General features: G+C 46.8%; 1 protein-coding gene across 1 annotated transcript in view; it reads left to right on the top strand.

Annotated features, from left to right (window-relative positions):
* Positions 1-589: 589 nt before the first annotated feature.
* The window catches only part of sirt5 (sirtuin 5), a 51645-nt gene continuing 27536 nt past the window's right edge, over positions 590-24698 (top strand). The window contains exons 1-4 of the mRNA XM_038797091.1: positions 590-751; positions 1174-1303; positions 17857-17990; positions 20731-20956. Coding sequence (XP_038653019.1) covers positions 1192-1303; positions 17857-17990; positions 20731-20956 — 472 coding nt within the window. The 5' untranslated portion in view covers positions 590-751; positions 1174-1191. The remainder of the gene's footprint in view (positions 752-1173; positions 1304-17856; positions 17991-20730; positions 20957-24698) is intronic.

Below are 24698 nucleotides of genomic sequence, written 5' to 3'. Positions count from 1 at the left end.
TAACCTTTTTGGACACTAAGGGAAATTTAGCATGGCCAATCCACCTAACCTGCACATCTTTGGACGGTGGGAGGAAATCGGAGCACCCAGAGGAAACCCACGCAGACACGGGGAGAACGTGCAGACTCCACACAGACAGTGACCCAAGTCGTGAATCGAACCTGGAACCCTGGAGCTGTGAAGCAACTGTGCTAACCACTGTGCTACGGTGCTGCCTGTGCTACCCATGGTCACCATAAGTAGTTGAAGTGGAGGTGGGTAAATATTTGATAGATCGAGGAATGGAGGGCTATGGGATCATGGCACAGAAAAGGAGTTGAAGCGGGCACATGATCATATTGAATGGCGGGGCAGGCTTGAAGGGCCTGGTGGCCAACTCCTCCTTCTAATTCTTGTGTCTTTCTGTTACTGTGCTGCAGCATTCTCCTCAATGGTGAGTGGGGCTCGCTCATGGCTCTGCGCCAAAGGAGGGTGATGCATTGAAGGAGACATTTTGCAGGGCTGCCAGATTAGGATGAGTTCAGTCATTGTTGGCAGATGCCCTTGTGGGCGGGGCGCTGTTGTTTACACTGGCCTGAGAGAGGGGACGTGCTGCCCTCCACGCTGCACTGGGAGGAGTAGCCGCCAGTGCTGCAGGGGGCGCCCTCTTCCCTTCCGTCCCGGTCTGAACAGCCGCTGGTGCGGGGAGTGGGGCGGAAGGTGCAGTTTGCAGCTGTGTGCTGCTCTTCCCGCCGCTTCTGTGCAAGCGCAGGTAAATCAGCGAGTGCAGTGGGTCATTTTACCCTGCCCGGGACGGGAGGGTGGGGAGTGGGAGACACCTCAGCTTCTGCAGGTGGTTAACCGGGGCTGAGGAGGACAGGTACCGCCTGTGGGCCGCAGGACCTCGGGCTGGATCTGGGCTCGAGTCTTCTCGGGGACAGGCCCAGCTGGCGCTCTGCTGACAGCTCCACGATCACCTTTAAACATAAAGCTTGAGTCACACACAGCAACAGCTCCAGTCTCACCTCGGCCTCTGCCCTTGTCTAATTTACTCACAGCTCCTCCCCCACACCCCAGTCTATTTACACCCTAATGCTTGTCTTTGTTGAGGATCCACAGCAGCAGACCAGGAGCTTAACCACTTGTAAGGTTTCTTCTATTCATCCATCATTTTATTTTTAATTGTTGTTTCAGAATCAGCCTGTAATTGCAATGATTCTTCTTCAGTTCAACGCCAGGAAGCTTGTTTCACAGGTGGGACATTGCTTGAAACGACCTTCCAAACTGCAACAGACCCAGATTGAAATGAGCCGTCAAAGTTCAGGTAGGTACCTTTGTTGAGGGCAATAATATAGAATGAGGTTAAACATCCTGTAACAATGTGCCACAAAACATCTAATTGTTAAAGAATTATTTTGTATTGATGTAACAGAGTTTCTCACAGAGCCGGGTAGATGTCAGGCAACTCTCCATATTCCCAGATGTCTGCGACCTTGTGAAATGGGTTGCTCGCTCGCACAGCACTGAATATTAACTCACTGAATTCCTTCAAATGGGTTGAGACTGTTCTGGGCTGGTGTGGGATATTCTTATCGGGCAAGACTCAGACAGGCTGGGTTCTTTGCTCTGGAGAAGCAGACATTGTGGATGACCTGGTAGGTCAATATTCTACTAAATGGTTTGATTCACAGCTCCAGGGTCCCAGGTTCGATTCCTGACTTGGGTCACTGTCTGTGTGGAGTCTGCACGTTCTCCCCGTGTCTGCATGGGTTTCCCAAAGTCCAAAGATGTGCAGGTTAGATGAATTGGCCATGCTAAATTGCCCTTAGTGTCCAAAAAGGTTAAGTTAGGTTACTGAGTTACGGGGATAGGGTGGAGGCGTGGGCTTATGTGGGGTGCTCTTTCCGAGGGCTGATGCAGACTCGATGGGCTGATGCAGACTCGGTGGGCTGAATGGCCTCCTACTGCACTGTAAATTCTATGATTCTGTGATTGGGTAGGCAAAGCAATGTTTCCACTTGGTCATGGGGCTGGTCCAAAACTAGGGACCATAAATATGAAAGCTACTGATAAATTCAGTAAGGAATCGGGATAAATCTTTACCCAGAGAGCAGTGAGATTGTGAAATAGCATAGATGTGTATAAGGAGAAGCTAAATAAATACATGGAAGAGGAAGAAATGGAAGGATGTATTGATTGGGTGAGATGAAAAGGTGAATGGAAGCTCTTGTGAGACATGAACACTGATACAGATCAGTTGGACTTAATGGCTTGTCTGTGCTGTAACTCTGCAGTAGGTATCCTGAAATGTTTTGGACTAATTTGAAGTGAACTCATTTTGATTGCTAAGGATTGTTGGAAAGGGACTGCAGGGTTTTCCCCTGCTTGACTTGCATATTAATCGGTTTACTTCTTGGGATAATATGGCCCAGGGTGGGTGGGGAGTGTGTGTATTTTGATGCTTAAAACATTACAACTGTGTAGGACATGCCAGTTGGAGCAGTCGATAATTATTTGTGTTTTGTTTCTGGAAAAAGTGCTTGTTACCTAACTTAAATAATGGGTAGCTAATACAGTAGCTCAAGTAGTAGAACATTTAAGAGGAAATTAATTGGTTGCTTTTACCTGACTGGATCTAGAAAGCAACACTTAACTTGTCTAAATGTGCAAATGCTTTCTTTGTATTAGACCATAAGACATAGGAGCAGAATTAGGCCACTGGGACCATCGACTCTGCTCCACCGTTCAATCATTTTTAAAAAATAAATTTAGAGTATCCAATTATTTTTTTCCAATTAAGGGGAAATGTAATGTGGCTAATCCACCTACCCTGCACGTCTTTGGGTTGTGGGGGTGAAACCCACGCAGACATGAGGAGAATGTGCAAACTTCACACGGACAGTGACTCAGGGCCAGGATCGAACCCAGGTCCTCTGTACCATAGACAGCAGTGCTAACCACTGCGTCACCGCGCTGCCCTCCACCATACAATCATGGCTGATAGATATTTTTTCATCCCCATTCTCCTGCCTTCTCCCCAGAATCCCTAATCCCCTTAATAATCAAGAACCTATCTATCTCTGTCTTAACAACACTCAATGATTTGGCCACCACAGCCTTCTGCAGCAAAGAGTTCCACAGATTCACCACCCTCTGGCTGAAGAAATCCCTCCTCATCTCCGTTTTAAAGGATCGTTCCTTTAGTCTGAAATTGTGCCCTCTGGTTCTAGTTTTTCCTACTAGTGGAAACATCCTCTCTATCCAGGCCTCTCAGTATCCTATAAGTTTCAATAAGATCCCCTCTCACCCTTCTAAACTCCGAGTACAGATCCGGCGTCCTCGACCGTTCCTCGTACGACAAGCTCTTCATTCCAGGGATCATTCTTGTGAACCTCCTCTGGACCCTTTACAAGGCCAGTGCATCCTTTCTTAAATACGGACCCAAAACTGTTCACAATACTCCAAATGGGGTCTAACCAGAGCCTATTAAAGCCTCCGAAGTACATCCCTGGTCTTGTATTCTAGCCCTCTCGGCATGAATGCTATCATTGCATTTGCCTTCCTAACTGCCGACTGAACCCGCACGTTAACCTTAAGAGAATTGTGAACAAGAACTCAAGTCCCTTCCGAAGCATTTCCCCATTTAGAAAATAGTCTACGCCTCCATTTCTTCCAAAGTGAATAACCTCACACTTTTCCACATTGTATTCCATCTCCACTTCTTTGCCAGCTCTCTTAGCCTGTCCAAGTCCTTCTGCTGCCCGCCTGCTTGCTCAATACAACCTGTCCCTCTGCAGGGGGAAGATTTGCTAGTGCTCTTCGGGGGGGGTTTAAACTAATTCAGCAGGGGGATGGGAACCTAAATTGTAGTCCCAGTGTACAGGATGTTGAGAGTAGTGAGGTCAGGGATAGGGTTAAAAGTTCGAAAGAGGGCACCGGCAAGCAGGACGCTGGTTTGAAGTGTGTCTACTTCAACGCCAGGAGCATCCGGAATAAGGTGGGTGAGCTTGCAGCATGGGTTGGTACCTGGGATCTCGATGTTGTGGCGATTTCGGAGACATGGGTAGAGCAGGGACAGGAATGGTTGTTGCAGGTTCCAGGATTTAGATGTTTCTGTAAGAACAGAGAAGATGGTAAAAGAGGGGGGGGGGTGTGGCATTGTTAATCAAGGAAAGTATTACGGCGGTAGAAAGGACGCTTGAGGACTCGTCTACTGAGGTAGTATGGGCTGAGGTTAGGAACAGTAGAGGAGAGGTCACCCTGTTGGGAGTTGTCTATAGACCTCCGAATAGTTCCAGAGATGTAGAGGAAAGGATTGCAAAGATGATTCTCGACAGGAGCGAGAGTAACAGGGTAGTTGTTATGGGGGACTTTAACTTTCCAAATATTGACTGGAAATACTATAGTTCGAGTACTATAGATGGGTCAGTTTTTGTGCAGTGTGTGCAGGAGGGTTTTCTGACACAGTATGTAGACAGGCCAACAAGGGGCGAGGCCACATTGGATTTGGTACTGGGTAATGAACCCGGCCAGGTGTTAGATTTAGATGTAGGTGAGCACTTTGGTGATAGTGATCACAACTCGATTATGTTTACTTTAGCAATGGGCAGGGATAGGTATATACCCCAAGGCAAGAATTATAGCTGGGGGAAAGGCAATTATGATGCTATTCGGCAAGATTTAGGATGTATAGGATGGGGAAGGAAACTGCAGGGGATGGGTACAATCGAAATGTGGAGCTTTTTCAAGGAACAGCTACTGCGTGTCCTTGATAAGTATGTACCTGTCAGGCAGGGAGGAAGTTTTCGAGCAAGGGAACCGTGGTTTACTAAGGAAGTTGAAGCACTTGTCAAGAGGAAGAAGAAGGCTTATGTTAGGATGAGACATGAAGGCTCAGTTAGGGCACTTGAGAGTTACAAGTTAGCCAGGAAGGACCTAAAGGGAGAGTTAAGAAGAGCGAGGAGAGGACACGAAAAGTCGTTGCCGGATAGGATCAAGGAAAACCCTAAGGCTTTCTATAGGTATATCAGGAACAAAAGAATGACTAGAGTAAGATTAGGGCCAATCAAGGATAGTAGTGGAAAGTTGTGTGTGGAATCAGAGGAGATAGGGGAAGCGTTAAATGGATATTTTTCGTCAGTGTTTACACTGGAGAAAGACAGTGTTGTCGAGGAGAACACTCGGGTTCAGTCGACCAGGCTAGATGGAATTGAGGTTCAAAAGGAGGAGGTGTTAGCAATTTTGGAAAATGTCAAAATAGATAAGTCCCCTGGGCCAGATGGGATTTATCCTAGGATTCTCTGGGAAGCCAGGGAGGAGATTGCAGAGCCTTTGTCCTTGATCTTTATGTCGTCTTTGTCGACAGGAATAGTGCCGGAAGACAGGAGGATAGCAAATGTTGTCCCCTTGTTCAAGAAGGGGAGTAGAGACAACCCTGGTAATTATAGACCTGTGAGCCTTACTTCGGTTGTGGGTAAAATGTTGGAAAAGGTTATAAGAGATAGGGATTATAATCATCTTGAAAAGAACAAGTTGATTAGCGATAGTCAACACGGTTTTGTGAAGGGTAGGTCATGCCTCACAAACCTTATTGAGTTTTTTGAGAAGGTGACCAAACAGGTGGATCAGGGTAAAGCTGTTGATGTGGTGTATATGGATTTCAGTAAGCTATTGCAGAAAATTGTTCCCCACAGTAGGCTATTGCAGAAAATAAGGAAGTATGGAATTGAAGGTGCTTTAGCGGTTTGGATCAGTAATTGGCTAGCTGAAAGAAGACAGAGGGTGGTGGTTGATGGCAAATGTTCATCCTGGAGTTCAGTTACTAGTGGTGTACTGCAAGGATCTGTTTTGGGGCCACTGCTGTTTGTCATTTTTATAAATGACCTGGAAGAGGGTGTAGAAGGATGGGTTAGTAAATTTGCAGATGACACGAAGGTCGGTGGAGTTGTGGATAATGCTGAAGGATGTTATAGGATACAGAGGGACATAGATAAGCTGCAGAGCTGGGCTGAGAGGTGGCAGATGGAGTTTAATGCGGAAAAGTGTGAGGTGGTTCACTTTGGAAGGAGTAACAGGAATGCAGAGTACTGGGCTAATGGCAAGATTCTTGGTAGTGTAGATGAACAGAGAGATCTCGGCATCCAGGTACATAAATCCCTGAAAGTTGCCACCCAGGTTAATAGGGCTGTTAAGAAGGCATATGGTGTGCTAGCCTTTATCAGTAGGGGGATTGAGTTTCGGAGCCACAAGGTCATGCTGCAGCTGTACATAACTCTGGTGCGCCCGCACCTGGAGTACTGCGTGCAGTTCTGGTCACCACATTATAGGAAGGATGTGGAAGCTTTGGAAAGGGTTCAGAGCAGATTTACTAGGATGTTGCCTGGTATGGAGGGACGGTCTTACAAGGAAAGGCTCAGGGAATTGAGGTTGTTTTCGTTAGAGAGGAGAAGGCTGAGAGGTGACTTAATAGAGACATATAAGATAGTCAGAGGGTTAGATAGGGTGGACAGTGAGAGTCTTTTTCCTCGGATGGTGATGACCAACACGAGGGGACATAGCTTTAAATTGAGGGGTGATAGATATAGGACAGATGTCAGAGGCAGTTTCTTTACTCAGAGAGTAGTAGGGGTGTGGAACGCCCTGCCTGCAACAGTAGTAGACTCGCCAACTTTAAGGGCATTTAATTGGTCACTGGATAGACATATGGATGAAAATGGAATAGTGTAGGTCAGATAAGCTTCAGATGGTTTCACAGGTCGGCGCAACATCGAGGGCCGAAGGGCCCGTACTGCGCTGTAGTGTTCTATGTTCTATCTGTGTATCATCTGCGAACTTAGCAACAGTGCCTTCAGTTCCTTCTTCCAAGGAAGGCACACCACTAGTCACCAGCTGCCATCCTGAAAAAGGCTCCTTTAGCCCCATTCTCTGCCTTCTGCCAGCCAGCCAATCCTCTATCCATGCCAGGATCTTACCCTTCACACCATGGGCTTTTAACTTATTTAACAGTCTCAGATATGGCACCTTGTCAAAGGCCTTCTGAAAATCTAAATAAATCATGCCCACCGGTTCCCCTTTGTCTAACGTCCTTGTTAATTCCTCAAAGTACTCTAACAGATTTGTCAGACATGACCTCCCCTTGACAAAGCCATGCTGACTCAGTCCTGTTTTACCATGCACTTCCAAGTTCTCTGCAATCTCATCTTTAATAATGGATTCTAAAATCTTACCAATGACCAAAGTCAGGCTAACCAGCCTATAATTTCACGTCTTCTGCCTCCCTCCCTTCTTAAACAGGGGTGTTAAGTCAGCCACTTTCCAGTCCTCTGGGACCCTTCCTGCCTCCAGTGAGTCCTGAAAGATCACCACCAATTCCTCCACAATCTCCTCAGCTATCTATTTTAGAACCCTGGGGTGTAGTCCATCCGGTCCAGGTGATTGATCCACCTTCAGACCTTTCAGTTTCCCCAGAGCCTTCGCCTTGCTGATGGTCACTGCACTCACCTCTGCCCCCTGATTCTCCTGGAGCTCTGGCACCCCACTCGTGTCTTCCACCGTGAAGACTGATGTATAGTAACTATTCCAGTTCCTCTGCCATTTCTTGGTTTTCTATTATTACTTCTATAGCCACAGTTTCCAGTAGTCCAATGTCTATTTTTGCCTCTCTTTTACCTTTTATATTTTGAAAAAAACTCTTCCCATCTTCCTTTATGTTATGAGCTAGATTGGACTCATATTTCATCTTCTCTCCCCCCCCCCATTGCTTTGTTAGTTGTCTTGTGCTCTCTTTTAAAGGCTTCCTAATCCTCTGATGTGGAGATGCCGGCGTTGGACTGGGGTGAGCACAGTAAGAAGTCTTACAACACCAGGTTAAAGTCCAATAGGTTTGTTTCAAACACGAGCTTTCGGAGCGCAGCTCCTTCCTCAGGTGAATGGAGAGTACCTGAGGAAGGAGCTGCGCTCCGAAAGCTCGTGTTTGAAACAAACCTGTTGGACTTTAACCTGGTGTTGTAAGACTTCTTACTGTCCTAATCCTCTGACTTTGCACTAATCTCCGCCACTTTGTCTGCTTTTTCTTTTGCTTCTTTGCTGTTCTTGACTTCCCTCGTCAGCCATGGATGCCTTGTCCTCCCCTTAGCATGTTTCCTCCTCCTTGCGATTAATTTCTGTTGTGTCTCATGAATGACCCCCAAAAACTCCTGCCATTGCTGTTCCACTGTCTTCCCTGCTAGGCTCCTTTTCCAGTCAACTCCGGCCAGCTCCTCCCTCATGTCTTTGTAGTTATCCTTATTTAATTGTAATACCGTACATCTGATTGCAGCTTCTCCCTCTCAAACTGCAGGGTAAATTCTATCATATTGTGGTCACTGCTCCCTAAGGGTTCCCTAATCATGTCTGCCTCATTACGCATCACCAAATCCAGAATTATCTGTTCCCTAGTAGGCTCTGTCACAAGCTGCTCCAAAAATCCATGTCTTAAACGTTCCAAAAATTCCTTTTCTTGGGATTCACTACCAACCTGATTTTTCCAGTCCACCTGCATATTGGTGTCCCCCATGATTATTGTAATATTGCCTTTTTTACATGCCTTTTCTATCTCCTGATTTATTTTCTTCCGCACATCCTGACTACTGCTAACGGGACTGTACATAACTCTCATCAGGATCTTTTCAACTTTGCGATTCCTCAACTCTACCCACAGAGATTCTATGCCTTCTGATCCTATATCACTCCTTGCTATCGATTTAACTTCATTCCTTACTAACAACGTATTGATGTGCTTGCTCTGTATAGATCAGTTGAACGATTACTAGGATAGGCTAAGCTGTGTTCAGTGTGTTTGTGGAAGTTTGCTGTTCTAGAGACTAGACAAGAATACAATGAACTTGGTCAGCAGCATCAGTGCACCAATGCAGTCAAGCTTAAGGAATGTACAGGCATGGCATTGCCCTAAAATGTCATGTAACAGCCTGTGAATCAATGTGGGCCGATTTATTTATATGTGCTTGTGTGATGCTATTGAGTTGTGTCAAAATATGGAGATGGGCGCAAGTGGCTGAGTGCGTTTCGTGGGACAGAAGGGGTGACTCTTAATTTTACAGCTGAGCACAAAATCTATGCAATGAACCTTCAAGCTCTAGAAGTCACTTTATTTATATTTAGGAGTGCCACCCAATGGCAGAATAAATATTTTGCTACAGTTGACGGTGAGTGACATAATTTAAGTAATAATTAACAAAAAAGTAACTTTAGAAAATGTAGAGCACATTGTACGTAAGCAGAAAAGTTTGTAACGGTAAAATCGCCTTAGTCGCAGATGACCTTGGGCTACTTTCCCTTTTGAGGGGAGGGCTGACTGGTGGTGATTTAACCGGAGGATCACCACACCTCAGGCGATTGGCAAGGTTGAGAAGGCATTGCCTTCATGAATAACTTTAGCTCTGCATCAGCTGTCTAGCCAAGTGAGATAAACCAGCCCCCAGGGGAAAAATTTGTATTTATCAAGTGTCTTCTAAGCACCTCAGCATTTAATCTAGCCAATTAATTTTGAGTAGCCACTGTTGGGTAAAAGCATTAGCAGATTTGTGAAGTGCAAGGTCTCACAAACCGAGGTCACCACCAGGGAGGTGAGCCTGTTTCACTGGTTAGTTGAGATCTAAATGGTGACCAACAGCAATAGCTTGCATTTATATATTTTTTGTGGCTGGGCTACTCATAATTAACTGTTAATCAGTAAAGATGCAGTTTTGCAAAATTTTGTGTAGATTGGACACCACCACAAGAGCAATGACAAGTTCAGATGTGAATGCATCACTTTTAGACCTGTGACAGCTGATATGCAGTATGACTTTTAACCACTTTGTTGGAATCCTAACTGCAAAATTGTTTATTGAATCTTGACTGACATCAGAATGTATTTTAAATAGCTCTGTCCTCCATGACCCCAAACTAAGCTTCAGACTCTACATACTACCCATTATCCAGACTGTTTATTCACATGCAGCAACATCATTCACCTTTCCCTTGGCTCCCACTCAACTTGTACAGAAAGATTAATCTCTGCTTTGTTGACCTCCTTTCACTTTGAACTCTTGGTTTATTTCGAACTCCACTGCTGATCTCTAGCACTGCACCACATCACCAATCACTGATTCGGCTGATGTCCATTAACTACCAATGCCTCGATTTCAAAGTATTCCTTCAAAACTATTTAGAAGATTGTATTCCACCTGCCTCTGCCACTTTCTCTAGCCTCGTAGCCCACTTGTGCTTAGGTCATGCATGTTGGCTTCAAATGTGTCCTCCGCCCTATCCAACCCACCAACAGTGGTAGAGTCTTCAATCATTAGGGTCCTTTACTTGCTCGTACTTCTGGTCTCTGCTTTTCTACCTCTCTCTTTACCTTTAACATTTGGTCCCTTTTCTTCTCTCATTTCTGCTCAGTGTATGGTTTGTATATTTGTATATGACTTTAGCACTCATGGCCTCAGAAGGCCATTCAGCCCATCGCGCCTATGCCAACTCTTTGAAAGAGCTAGTCCCACTCCTGTATTTTTTCCTTTTCAAATATCCAAATCCCTTTTAAAAGCCACTATTGAATCTGTTTTCACAACCCTTTCCAGGCAGTGTATTTCAGATCTTTTTAAAAAATATTTTTATTGAAGTATTTGTAAAATTTTATAACAATAACAGAAAAGAGAACAGTAGACATTGAACATTAACATGATGAAAAAATAAACATTTCCCCAATCAGCTCTATCTTCACAAACCACATGAAATAACATAAAATAACACTCCGGGAGAACCCTAGCATAGATCCTCTTGAGGCAAACTGTATTTTCTCAAGGCTGAGAAACCCAGCCATGTCATTGACCCAAGTCTCTACACTCGGGGGTATCAAGACCCTCCACATTAAAGGGATCCGTCTCCAGGCTACCAGGGAAGCAAAAGGCCAGAACGTCGGCCTCTTTCACTCCCTGAACTCCCGGATCTTCTGACACTCCAAAGATCGCCACCTCTGGACTCGGCACCACCCACGTGCCTAGCACCTTGGACATAGCCTTGGCAAACCCCTGCCAGAACCCTCCAAGCTTCGGGCATGTCCAAAACATATGGACATGGTTTGCTGGGCTTCCCGCACACCTCGCACATCTATCTTCTACCCCGAAACACTTGCTCATCCTCGCCGCCATCATGTGTGCCTGGTGGGCCACCTTAAACTGGGTTAGACTGAGCCTAGCACATGATGAGGAGGAATTGACCCTACTTGGGGCTTCCGCCCACAGACCTGGCTCTAACTCTCCTCTTAACTCCTCCTCCCATTTGCCCTTAAGCTCCTCCACCAGGGTTTTCTCTGCCTCCAACAGCTCCTGATAGATATCCGACACCTTCCCCTCCCCCACCCAGGTACCGGAAACTACTCTATCCTGTATCCCCCATGGCGGCAGGAGCGGGAAGGCGACCACCTGTTTCCTCAGGAAGGCCTGCACTTGCAAATATCTAAAGTCGTTCCCTGGCAACAGTTTAAATTTGTCCTCCAGTGCTTGCAAGCTGGGAAAGCTCCCATCGATAAACAGGTGACCCATTATTTCGATACCTGCCCTCTGCCAGCTCTGGAACCCGCCATCCATCCTACCCGGTAGAAACCTGTGGTTATTACATATTGGGGTCCAGACCGACGCGCCTTCCACCCTCTTGTGTCTCCTCCACTGCCCCCAGATCTTCAGTGCTGCCACCACCACCAGGCTTGTGGAGTAACGGGCCAGCGAGAACGCCAGAGGTGCCGTTACCAGTGCTCCCAAACTGGTGCCTTTACATGACGCCGCCTCCAACTGCTCCCATGCCGACCCCTCCCCCAATACCCACTTCCTAATCGTGGCTATGTTGGCCGCCCAGTAACAGTTGCAAAAGTTCAGCAACGCCAGCCCACCCTCCCCCCGACTGCGTTCCAGCAACAGTCTCTTTACTCGTGGGGTCCGATTCGCCCACACAAATCCCGAGATGATCTTATTCACCCGCTTGAAATAGGCCTTAGGGATGAAGATGGGAAGGCACTGAAATACAAATAGAAATTTGGGGAGGACCATGATTTTAACGGTCTGTACCCCCCCCCCCCCCCCCCCCCCCAATGCCAGTTCCTTGAGGCTCTCAACGCCATGGCCAGCGGCTCAATGCCTGGAGCAAGTAATAGCGGGGAGAGGGGGCACTCTTGCCTCGTCCCCGGTGCAATTTAAAATACCCCGACCTAAGTACGCTTGCCACAGGAGCCTGGTAGAGCAATCGCACCCACCAAATAAAGTCCTTACCAAACCCAAACCTGCCCAGCCTCCCACAGGTACTCCACTCCACATGATCAAAAGCCTCCACCCCATCCCCATAACCCAGTAACCCCACCCAACACTAAGGGCAATTTTGGACACTACGGGCAATTTAGCATGGCCAATCCACCTAACCTGCACATCGTTGGACTGTGGGAGGAAACGGGAGCACCCGGAGTAAACCCACGCACACACGGGGAGGATGTGCAGACTCCACACTGGCAGTGACCCAAGCCGGAATTGAACCTGGGACCCTGGAGCTGTGAAGCAATTGTGCTATCCACAATGCTACCGTGCTGCCCGTGTTGTTTGTTTCCATGTAGTTCTGGATATTCTTATTTACCCGCCCGCAAACCAACTCGTCCGCTAACAACCCCACATCTAGTCTCCACAGCGGACGCTGCCCTCTCTCCTCCCTAAGCTGCAAATCCATCCAGTGCAGGGCGTGGTCTGAGACTGTAATCGCCGAGTATTCCGCCCCCGCCACTTTCTGGATCAACGCCCTGCCCACAATAAAAAAGTCAATACGGGAATAAACTTTGTAGAAGTGGGAGAAAAAAGAAAATTCCTTTACCCTCGGCTGTGTAAACCTCCAGGGGCCACCTGCTCCTTAAAGCCCTTCAATTCCTTTGCTGCCACTGGCCTCTTCCCTGTCCTGGATTTTGAGCGGTCCAATTCAGGTTCAATAACCGTATTGAAGTCCCGCCTCATGATCAAGTTGTGTGACTCAAGACCTGGGATTTTGCCTAACATGCGCCTCATAAAGTCTACGTCGTCCCAGTTTGGGGTGTAGACGTTACGAGCACCACTCGGACCCCCTCCAGCTTCCCACTCACCATTATATACCTACCCCATTTATCAGCCACAATTCTCCCAGCCTCAAATGCCACTTGCTTGCTGATCAAAATTGCTACCCCCCCCCCCCCCCCCCCCCGGTCTTCGAGTCCAGCCCTGAGTGGAATACCTGACTAACCCAATCCTTCCTTAATCTCATCTGGTCTGTGACCTTTAGATGCGTCTCCTGAAGCATTGCCACGTCTGCCTTTAGTCCCTTTAAATGCGCGAACACGCGTGCTCTCTAAACTGGCCCATTCAGACCTCTCATGTTCCATGTAATCAGCCTGGACGTCACACTTTTTAGGCCAGCCCCGAGCCCTCTTCCCCCCCGCTTCCCCGAGCAACCCCTTAAGCAGCAGTCCCCCCCTCCCCGACCTCCCATTTATTCCCTGAAAATAATTGCTCCCATGCCAGCAAAGCAGCCCCCCCCCCCTCCACCACCATAACGCCAGAAACCTAATCTCCCAAGTCAGACACCAACTTAACACTAGCTCACCCCCCAGTACACTTCCGAGAGTCTGCTGACCCCGATAGCACCCGCCGCTGGAGCCGATCAGACTATCACCTTATTGTTCGGACCCCTCTCCCCACATAGAAAAAAACTATTTACAGGATCATATTTCCCAGTAAGTAAACAACAGCTTTCAAGAAGACATTAACGTAAACCAGAACAGAAACACTCACTTAAAACAAGACCCAATTTCCCGAAGGATAATGCAAATCTCAGCCCACCCCCCGTATCAACTCCCTGCGAGACAAAGCGCCCTCCCCCCCCATCCCTCCAGCGCATTCTCTCGTCCAAGACTAAATACAATCTTGTTTAAACAGAACACAATTACAAACCACTGCCACATCCCAAATCCGGAGCTTAAGTGTCTTTTAATTCGAGTCCAACTTCTCTTTAATAAATGTCCAAACATCATCTGGTGACTCAAAATAGTAGTGTCGCTCTTCATGCGTTACCCACAGCCTCGCTGGGTATAACACCCCAAACTTCACCCCCTTTTTAAAGAGGTTTGCTTTTGCCCGGTTGAACCCAGCCCGTCTCTTGGCCAGCCCTGCTCCCAGGTCCTGATAGATGCGCTCCTCACTGTTCTCCCACTTGCTGCTCCGTTCCTTCTTGGCCCACCGCAAGACGCTCCTTATCTGAAAAACGATGGAAACGAACCACCATGGCCCTCGGCAGATTATTCGACTTGGGCTTCCTTGCGAGGGCTCTGTGCGCTCCGTCCAGTTCTAGGGGTCGAGGGAAAGCCCTCGCTCCCATCAGCGACTCCAGCATACCCGACACATATGCTCCTGCATCTGGTCCCTCAATGCCTTCAGGAAGGCCAACGATTCTTAAATTCTGCCTCCTGGTCCTGCTCTCCAGCTCCTCCAGCTTCTGCATCTTCCTGTGGCAGTGATCTAGCACCTTCACCTTGTGCTCCAGTCCAGCTATCTTGTCCTCTTGGTTGGATAGTTTTAACTCAATCTCCTGAATCGCTTTCCCCTGGGCCGCCTGAGTCAAGACCATTTGGTCAATCGATGCTTTCATCGGGTCAAGCATATCCTTTTTTAGCTCGGCAGAGCAACTCTTGAAGAGCTCCATCCGCTGCTCCTTCAGCCAGTGAGCCGCCACTCCCTGGTCCTTGCTGTCTGCCATGCTTCACCGCACTGCCAGCTCCACTCGCTTCCCTCTATCGGGACTAAATCGCTTCACACAGCCACTTCTGGTCCAGCTATCCATACATCGGGGGCGGGGGGGGTGGAATCCTTCTTACTCCACTGATTTATTTCATAAAGTCCTCAAAAATCCAGGGAAAAGGTCCGAAAGTCCGTTTCAGGCAGGAGCTATCAAATCTGCGACCTACTCCTCCATGGCTGCCACCGGGAGTCCAGTATATTTCAGATCTTAAAACTAGCTGTCTTTTCATAAGTTCATAAGATATAGGAGCAGAATTAGGCCTTTTGGCCCATTGATGCTGCTCTGCCATTCGATCATGGCTGATCTCATCCTGGCCTTAACTCCACCATCATGTCTGTTCTCCAGAACCCTTCAACCCATTACCAATTAAAAATCTGTCTCACCCCTCTTTAAATTTACTCACTGTCCCAGCATCCACTGCAATCTGGGATTGCAAATTCCATAGAGTCACAACCTTTTGGGAGAAGTAATTTCTCCTCAACTCTGTTTTAAATTTTCTACCTCTTATCCTAAGACTATGACCTCTCGTTCTAGAATGCCCCACAAGAGGAAGCATCCGCTCTACATTTACATTATCCATACCTTGCATCATCTTGTATATCTCAATTTGATCTCCCCTCATTCTTTTAAACTCAAATATAGGCCTAAACTGATCAATCTCTCCTCATACGACAAACCCCTCATCTCTGGACTCAACCTAGTGAGCCTCCTCTGAACTGCCTCCAATGCCACAACATCTCTCCTCAAAGAAGGGGACTAAAACCGTGCACAATACTCCACGTGTGGCCTCACCGATGCTACATTTAAAACAAATTCTCATCTCCCATCTGGATCTTTTGCTACTTATCTTAAAATCTCTTTCCTATGGTTGGTGTCCTTCCTATCAGTGGAATAATTTTTTTTCTTATCTATCCTTATGAAAGCTCTTCATAATTTTGCAGACCTCTATTATATCTCTCCTTAACTTCTCTGCTTTAAGCAGAATAATCACACCTTGTCTAATGGCACCATAGCTGCAGTCCCTCATCCCTGGAAGTATTCTGGTAAAACCCTGTTACGTCATTTTAGGCAGGCTTATCCTATCTTTTCACATGGGGTCCATATTTCATTTTTTTCCCCCACTCAAGCGAATTTTGCCAAGATAAAGTTCGGCAAATAGTTAAACATGATTTTTGTTAAAAAAAATCAATGTGAAAATAACAAATAGATTTTGTTTTAAAAGAGCAAATAATAAAAATGTCCATTTCAAAATTGTCAAGCAGCAGAGTTAATAAATAAAAACTTTTTTTTGCCTTTTTGCTTCAGAAGTAGAGTTAGAGAGAAACAGGCTAGGCCCCAACTCCTGGTCACCAGGAAAAGGAAGGGTATCAGGCAGAGCTTAGCAAATGGGTTTAATTAACAATGACCTTACATTCCTCATGACCTCTCTGGCCTGCTCCACCACCTTTACTGCTGTGCTCCTTTATGGGGCAGGTGCCTTCATGGGAGAGCGAGAGAGCAGCCAAAGGCAAAGTGAGGCGTGCCATGGAAACAAAACAGTAGCGACTCGTCCTTCTCTGCTCACTGATTCTCCAATAAGAGATTGCCTCTCTCTTGCATTTACTGCTGACAGACTCACTGGTGTGTGGTCTGTGATTGGAGGAGCAGCAGCATTGAACTTACCATAGTTTGAACACTGGCTCAGGGGACTGGATACAGAGGCTTTGGCCATGGGTTGGGCAAGTCTGCTTTAAGGCCTTGATGTCCTTCCAAAAATGGGAGTGCCCAGATCTCGACACCGCACCTTAGGTGAGGCCGAACTAGTGATTTCTAAAGGTTTAACAACCTCCTTGCTTTTGAAACCTGCTATTTATAACTCTATTCACTTCCTCCAAATAAAGTGTTGCTATGAGAACCGTAGTATAGCTCATTGTTTCATCCGAAAGGCAATACCTCAAAAACAAAATCAGCACTCCCACAGTACTATACTGGAATGTCATCCTAGGTATGTGCAGCATTCTTGATTCCAGGCTTACTTGGATCCTGTCTCTTTGTTTGTTCCCAGTGCGTTGATGACTGTCTTGGTATCAGTTTCTGCACTCGTCCTGAATGGAAGCATTTTGTCAACTTTGCTTCCAATTTCCACCCTTCCCTTGGTCCATCATGGATTCTTCCCTTCCGTCCCTCAACCTTTCTGGCTATCAACCAATAGGCCTCCTGACTCCCACAGCTATCTCGACTGTACTTCCTCAAGCTCCCCTTCACATAATGACTCTGTTTCAGTATCTATCTCCTTCTCTGTCACATCTAGTCTAAATAACTTCCATACCAACACTTCCTCAACTGTTTTCATTATATTTTCTGCAATTCTATTTTCACTCCCTCAGAAATCTGCCTTGTCCCTAACTTCCACTCCACCAGTCTTCTCATTCAACAAATCATTTTCCTAGTTTAGAACACTTTTTTTCTCTCTTTCACACATCCCAAGCGCAAAGAGTTTTTTTGTTTACCCTTTCAAAGCCTGTCTTTTTTTTCCCCTGGGGAAAAGATTCCTAGCCTGTTCAGTCTTTGCTGATTGTCGTACATTCAGTTCTGGTATTTTCAGTCCATTTCAATATGGCAAGTGCAATAGATAATTCAACACAACAGCATTAGAATTGTGTTGTAAGTGGTTCAGAACATAACGTCTCTGAAAACTTAATATATAAATGTGCTTTTATACTTTTTGATTTTTGACAATTTGCAGGAGTACATCCACAGTGCAGAGGTAAGCTGGAACAGTGGTATGAACAACAAACCTGTACCATTTATACACAGAACTGTAAATGATGCAAAACATTCATTGTGATTGAGATTTTCAAAATACCACGTGGATAATTTTGAGTCTGTGAAACGTGTCTGCTGGAAGCCATCGGCAGCATGTGTCCAAATATCTGATGCACTCCATCAGCTGTGACTCCTTCCAAGCAGTGCACCCTTGTGAAATTATCCTTGGAACCTTTATTGTACAACACCTGTACCTTGATTGGAAATTTCATTTTTATTTCTTTTTCTTTCAAGATTTGGCCGAATTTCGGGAAGTCTTTGCAAAAGCCAAGCACATAACCATTCTAACAGGTGCTGGAGCTAGTGCAGAGAGCGGAGTCCCCACCTTCCGTGGGGCAGGTGGCTTCTGGAGGAAATGGCAAGCTCAGGTATGTCCCTGTAATCCACAAAAGTAGTGGCAGGAGAATATTAGTCATATTTCATGTTAAAATGAAATCTTTGATGCCAATAAGTAATTTTAAAAAAAAAATTAGAGTACCCAACTTTTTTTTTCCAATTAAGGGGCAATTTAGCATGGCCACTTCACCTATCCTGCATATCGTTTTGGTGAGAATGTGCAAACTCCACAGGGACAGTGACCCAGGGCGGAGATCAAACCTGGGTCCACGGCGCCATGAGGCAGCAGTGCTAACCACTGCAACACCGTGCCGGCCCTGTCATGATAGGTAATTAATTGTATATAGAATTACAGCACATTTCAGCAACAATAGAGCTAAATACCATTTTCCTCACATTTTATACTTTCATTTGGAAAGAACGGTGTTTTGCACTGAATTTTAATTTGATAAAAGTGCTGGAAGTGCATGGCAAAATCTGAAAGAGTTTTTAAAAATAAATTGCTCAAGATCCTTGTGACTGCTTGGATACCCTTTTCGTAGATTTGCTGCAATTTTCTATCTTTGTTTCAGATTCCAACATTTGTTCTTTTGACTTCTGTATTTCGTCAGATTTATCAACATTTCCCCTGCCCCTAGATTATCTTCTCCAGGTAGCACCCTCTATTATTCAAGCATTGTGATTTTACTACAAAACAGGGTGAGGAAACAGGACCCAAGTCTGCATCAGGTAGAAAGGAGATCAAACCTCTCGCTGTTGGCGTTACTTTGAAATACAAGCTCGCTGTCTCGCTAACTGGCCCCCCTTTCACTTAAATATTTCACTTTTAATTTTGAAGTTCTTGATTTAAGATTTTTTCAAATAGCCAAATTGATTTCATGCCTTGAGAAGTTGGGTTTGTACCTTTAGATATGGGGCGCGATCCAGTGCCCACGCTGCGCATAAAAGGCAACTTGCCGTGGCATAGCATGGCCGATAAGACCTGAGAGACTCCGTTCCCGGGATCTATCTGGCTTGCAACATCTCGTGAGATCCAATGCGATCTCGGCTAAACATTCACTGCAGAGGCCCCTTGTACAACGCAAGTTGCCTTGTATAACCATGTGTTTCTTGGCACCGTGAGTGCCGGGAACCACCTGACTAAATGCGCTCGCTATGAGACTTTGTCCCCAATTAGAATTTAGATTTAGAACAGTACAGCACAGAACAGGCCCTTCGGCCCTCGATGTTGTGCCGAGCAATGATCACCCTACTTAAACCCACGTAACCCGTATACCCGTAACCCAACAACACCCCCCTTAACCTTACACTACGGGCAATTTAGCATGGCCAATCCACCTAACCCGCACATCTTTGGACTGTGGGAGGAAACCGGAGCACCCGGAGGAAACCCACGCACACACGGGGAGGACGTGCAGACTCCACACAGACAGTGACCCAGCCGGGAATCGAACCTGGGACCCTGGAGCTGTGAAGCATTGATGCTAACCACCATGCTACCGTGAGGCCCCTTACAATTAGTTGTATGATGCCCATGGTTTCGAAATCAGGGCTAGACTGACACCTAAGCTCTCCAATTTCTGGCAACTCTGACTCTGGTTGTCCCAGAACAAATATCTGCCAACTTTTCACTAAATTGTTAGACTCACCAAAGAAAGACTATTCTGATTAATTCTCACTGAAGCATTGAAGGATACAAAATTACAGAGCACTGTTTGTGCCTTTTTTTACTCCTGGAGAAAAAGCAGAAAACATTTCTTCTCCAGCACTAATGCCCATCACCTATTGAACACGCAGAAAAAAGCTAAATAGTCCAAAACATCAAACTGTAGCCTTGTTGCTGTGGTTAAGTATTGTAAAGTCCAGAATGTAATTTAATCTATCTTTTTCATGGGTCGTTGTTTTGGAGAAACATGGAGGATGATTTTCAACCTTGTTTCTTGCGTATTGGGCTGTAGAACAGATTGCCTGCTCGGTGTAGCGTCAAACCGATTAAAATCCGTTGTAGCAGCAAAGTTTACTTGTATGAAATATACTACTCTTATGTTTAACTTATTTGCCCAAATTAAAGCATGTTTCAAAATAACTTGCAAACCACTCTTGAATTAGAGGGTTGAAATCTGCATGCAAATATCTGTTTTTCAATAAAAGTACTTTGGGTGCTTAAAATCTGAAATAAAAACAGAAAATGCTGGAACTCTCAGCAGATCTGGTAGCAGCTGTGGAGAGAGAAACGGTTAACTGTTTGCATTTGTGTGACTGCAGCAACCTCTTACTCAAAAAAGAGTCATACAGGCTTGAATTGTTAACTCTTTTTCTCGCCACAGATGCTGCCAGATCTGCTGCATTTACTGTTTTTTATACCTGTTGTTCAAAGCAGCTGTGTCCAAGCTTTATCGTCAGGGGCCATTTTACTGCATATCGTGGCAATATAGGGCCATCGGTGAAGTTTAAAACTGGCTTGGATTGATTGGGTCAAATTATTTGTTTCTGTACTGTAAATTCTGCCTTCCAGAAAAGTTGCATATGTATGAAGTTGCTGAGATTAACAATTTTACTGTTCTGACCTGGAATTTATTTGTCAATGAGACAGCATGCTAAACAGCAGTTCCTAATATTCACGTCCACAGATCACAATCACAGCAAATCAAATAAAACCGAAGTGACTGGCCTTTGAGAGTCGCATGTGGCTGATGAGGGTACCAGCTCGTACATCCCTGATGTGTATTCTTAGGCAAGGAGTATCTCACATGTGTACTTGTCTATTAACAGGACTTGGCTACCCCAGAAGCATTTTCAAGAAATCCTTCTAGAGTATGGGAATTCTATCACTATCGCCGTGAACTGATGCTGAGTAAAAACCCAAATTCTGCCCACATTGCTATTGCTGAATGTGAGGCGAGATTGAGCAAGCAAGGACGAAAGGTTGTGGTCATCACTCAAAACATTGATGAACTTCATAAAAGAGCAGGATCAAAAGATATATATGAAATTCACGGTATGTGATTGTTTTGTACACTAAAAGTCTTGATTTGTAGTCATTCCTATTTATCTTAGCACTTGTAATGTCTGCAGTGAGGGGAAAATATAAACTGCATTATTAAGGAGGTTGGTCACAGCACAAGTTGATTAGTGACCAGAGTGAATCTGAATTTTGCTTGGGCATCCTGTTAGATAATGTACTAGAGCAGAAAATCCCAGTTACGTTCCAACCAGATTTGCTTGCCTCAGTCACCAATTTGACTGAGGTACAGATTGGATGTGATAGTTTGATAAGATGACTTTAAAAAAACACCTAAGATGCCTGTTACCCTTCCCTCTTTGTTTTATTCCATTGCTCTTTTTGCTGCTCTTTGCATTCTTCCTTTTCAAATCTTTCTTTGTTTCATCTTTTTTTTTACATTTCTTTCAACTGTTTTTGTTTGGTAGCCTATTTCCTTCCCATGCTGTGGCCCAGTTATTCTCTGGTTTTTCCCAACGATTCCATCTCTGGATAATTTAATAAATTGTAGCAGGCAGATTAATTGGTCTGGATCTTCCTGTCAACAGTGAAGCTGTGGTTTACACTGCTGACTACACAAAAAAAACTAGCTTACCTGGCTTGTAGTTTGCAGGAAAAACTTCTCTCCTGCAGCAGGGCCTACTGTCAGAACTGTGGTCTTCTAGCACGGCATACTGCTGGCAAAGTCACAGCCTTTTTTTTTGAAATAATTTTTATTGAAAAATTTTGATTTTATACAACATTGACACACCTCAGTAAAATACCGAAAATAACAATAATATTAACAATCATATACATTCGCCCCACCTCCATGAACAACACAGCATTTTAACAACAACGCAAATTAACACACTATAAAGTTACAGAATAGACACTACAATAGTGCACCCCCTCCCCCCCCCCCCCGGGTTGCTGCTGCTATTGACCAAGTTACCCATCTCTGAGCCAGGAAGTCCAGAAAAGGCTGCCATCGTTTATAGAACCCTTGTATTGATCCCCTCGGGGCAAATTTGACCTTTTCCAATTTTATAAATCCCGCCATGTCACTGACCAGGTATCCGCGCTTGGGGGCCTTGCATCCTTCCACTGTAACAGAATCCTTCGGCGGGCTACTAGGGACACAAAGGCCAGGACACCGGCCGCTTTCGCCTCCTGCACTCCCGGCTCTACCGCAACTCCAAAGATCGCGAGTCCCCACCCTAGTTTGACCCTGGATCCAACCACCCTCGACACCGTCTCCGCCACCCCCTTCCAGAATTCTTCCAGTGCTGGGCATGCCCAGAACATATGGGCGTGGTTCGCTGGACTCCCCGAACATCTGGTGCACCTATCCTCGCCCCCAAAGAACTTACTCATCCTGGTCCCGGACATGTGGGCCCGGTGCAGCACCTTAAATTGGATGAGACTAAGCCTCGCACATGAGGAGGAAGAGTTAACTCTCTCCAAGGCATCCGCCCAAGTCCCGTCCTCTATCTGCTCCCCGAGTTCCTCCTCCCATTTAGCCTTCAGCTCCTCCACTGACGACTCCTCCACCTCCTGCATTACCTTATAGATGTCAGACACCCACACCCCCGAACGCACTCTGTCCATCGTCCCCTGCGAGGGCAGCAAAGGGAATCCCTCTACCTGTCGCCTAGCAAACGCCTTTACCTGCAGGTATCTGAACATGTTCCCTTGGGGAAGGCCAAATTTATCTTCCAGTTCACCCAGGCCCGCAAACCTCCCGCCAATAAACAGGTCCCTCAATTTGCTGATGCCCGCCCTTTGCCACCCCCTAAATCCCCCATCCGTGTTCCCCGGGATGAACCGATGGTTGCCACCCAGTGGAGCCTCCATCGAGCCCCCTGTTTCCCCCCGATGCCGTCTCCACTGTCCTCAGATTCTTAGGGTCGCCGCCACCACCGGGCTCGTGGTCAACCTCTTAGGGGAGAGCGGCAACGGTGCCGTTGCCATGGCACCCAGGCTCGTACCTCTACATGACGCCATCTCCATTCTTTTCCACGCCGCCCCTCCCCCCTCCATCACCCATTTACGCACCATTGACACATTGGCTGCCCAATAGTACCCCAGAAGGTTGGGCAGCGCCAGCCCGCCTCTCTCCCTTCCTCGCTCCAGGAAAACCCTCTTCACCCTCGGAGTCCCATGTGCCCACACAAAGCTCAAAATACTGCTAGTCACTCTCCTAAAGAAGGCCCTGGGTATAAATATGGGCAGGCACTGAAAGAGGAACAAGAACCTCGGAAGCACCGTCATTTTGACGGACTGCACCCTCCCCGCCAACGACAATGGCAGCATGTCCCACCTCTTGAACTCCTCCTCCATCTGATCTACAAGTCTGGTGAAGTTATGCTTGTGAAGAGTCCCCCAGTCCCTGGCCACCTGCACCCCCAGGTACCTAAAGCTCTCCCCTACCCGCCTAAGTGGGAGCCTACCAATTCCTTCCTCCTGGTCTCCAGGGTGCACCACAAACACCTCGCTCTTGCCTAAATTTAATTTATAACCTGAAAAGGTCCCAAACTCAGCTAGCAAGTCCATCACTCCCGGCATCCCTCCCACCGGGTCCGCCACATCCAGTGACAGGTCGTCGGCATACAACGACACCCTATGTTCCTCTCCACCTCGCACCAAGCCTCTCCACCTCTCTGAATCTCTCAACGCCATCGCCAGCAGCTTGATTGCCAGTGCAAACAACAAGGGGGACAGGGGGCAACCCTGTCTGGTCCCTCGGTAAAGCCAGAAGTACTCCGACCTCCTCCTATTCGTGGCCACGCACGCCGTCAGGGCCTCATATAGCAGCCTTACCCATCTAATGAACCCTTCACCAAATCCAAACCTCCCCAACACCTCCCATAGGTACCCCCACTCCACTCTATCGAAGGCCTTCTCCGCATCCAGCGCCACCACTATCTCTGCCTCCCCCTCAATCGCCGGCATCATGATGACATTCAGCAATCTCCGCACATTCGTGTTCAGCTGCCTTCCCTTCACAAAACCTGTCTGGTCCTCGTGCACAACCCCTGGCACACAATCCTCTATCCTAGTGGCCAGGATTTTTGCCAGCACCTTAGCATCCACGCTGAGGAGAGATATGGGCCTGTATGAACCACACTGCTGGGGGTCCTTGTCCTTCTTTAAAATTAACGAGATCAGCACCCGCGACATCGTCGGGGGCAAAGTCCCCCCTTCCCACGCTTCATTAAGTGTCCGCACCAGCAAGGGGCCCACTAGGTCCACAAACTTTTTATAAAATTCCACCGGGAACCCATCCGGCCCCGGTGCCTTCCCTGACTGCATCTGCCCGAACCCCTTAACTAGCTCCTCCAGCTCAATCGGCGCACCCAGCCCCTCCACCTTCTCCTCCTGCACCTTCGGGAAAGAAAGCCTGTCAAGGAACCTCTCCATTCTCCCCCTCTCCCCCGTTGGCTCCGACCGGTACAGTTCCCCGTAAAAGTCCTTGAAGACCTCATTCACCTCCACCCCCTTCCGCACCACATCCCACTCTTGTCTCTCACTCCAGCAATCTCCTTAGCCGCATCCCGCTTGCGGAGCTGATGAGCCAGCATCCTACTCGCCTTTTCACCATGTTCGTACACTGCCCCTTGTGCCTCCCTCCACTGTGCCTCCGCCTTTCTAGTGGTCAGCAAATCAAATTTAGCCTGCACGCTGCGCCTCTCCCCCAACAGTCCCTCCTCTGGTGCCTCTGCATACCTCCTGTCCACCTCCAGCATCTTTCCCACCA

Source organism: Scyliorhinus canicula, chromosome 5, assembly GCF_902713615.1.
Source record: "Scyliorhinus canicula chromosome 5, sScyCan1.1, whole genome shotgun sequence".
Lineage (NCBI taxonomy): Eukaryota > Metazoa > Chordata > Chondrichthyes > Carcharhiniformes > Scyliorhinidae > Scyliorhinus > Scyliorhinus canicula.
Note: the sequence above shows the minus strand (reverse complement) of the source record. Positions and strands in the feature narration are given on the sequence as shown.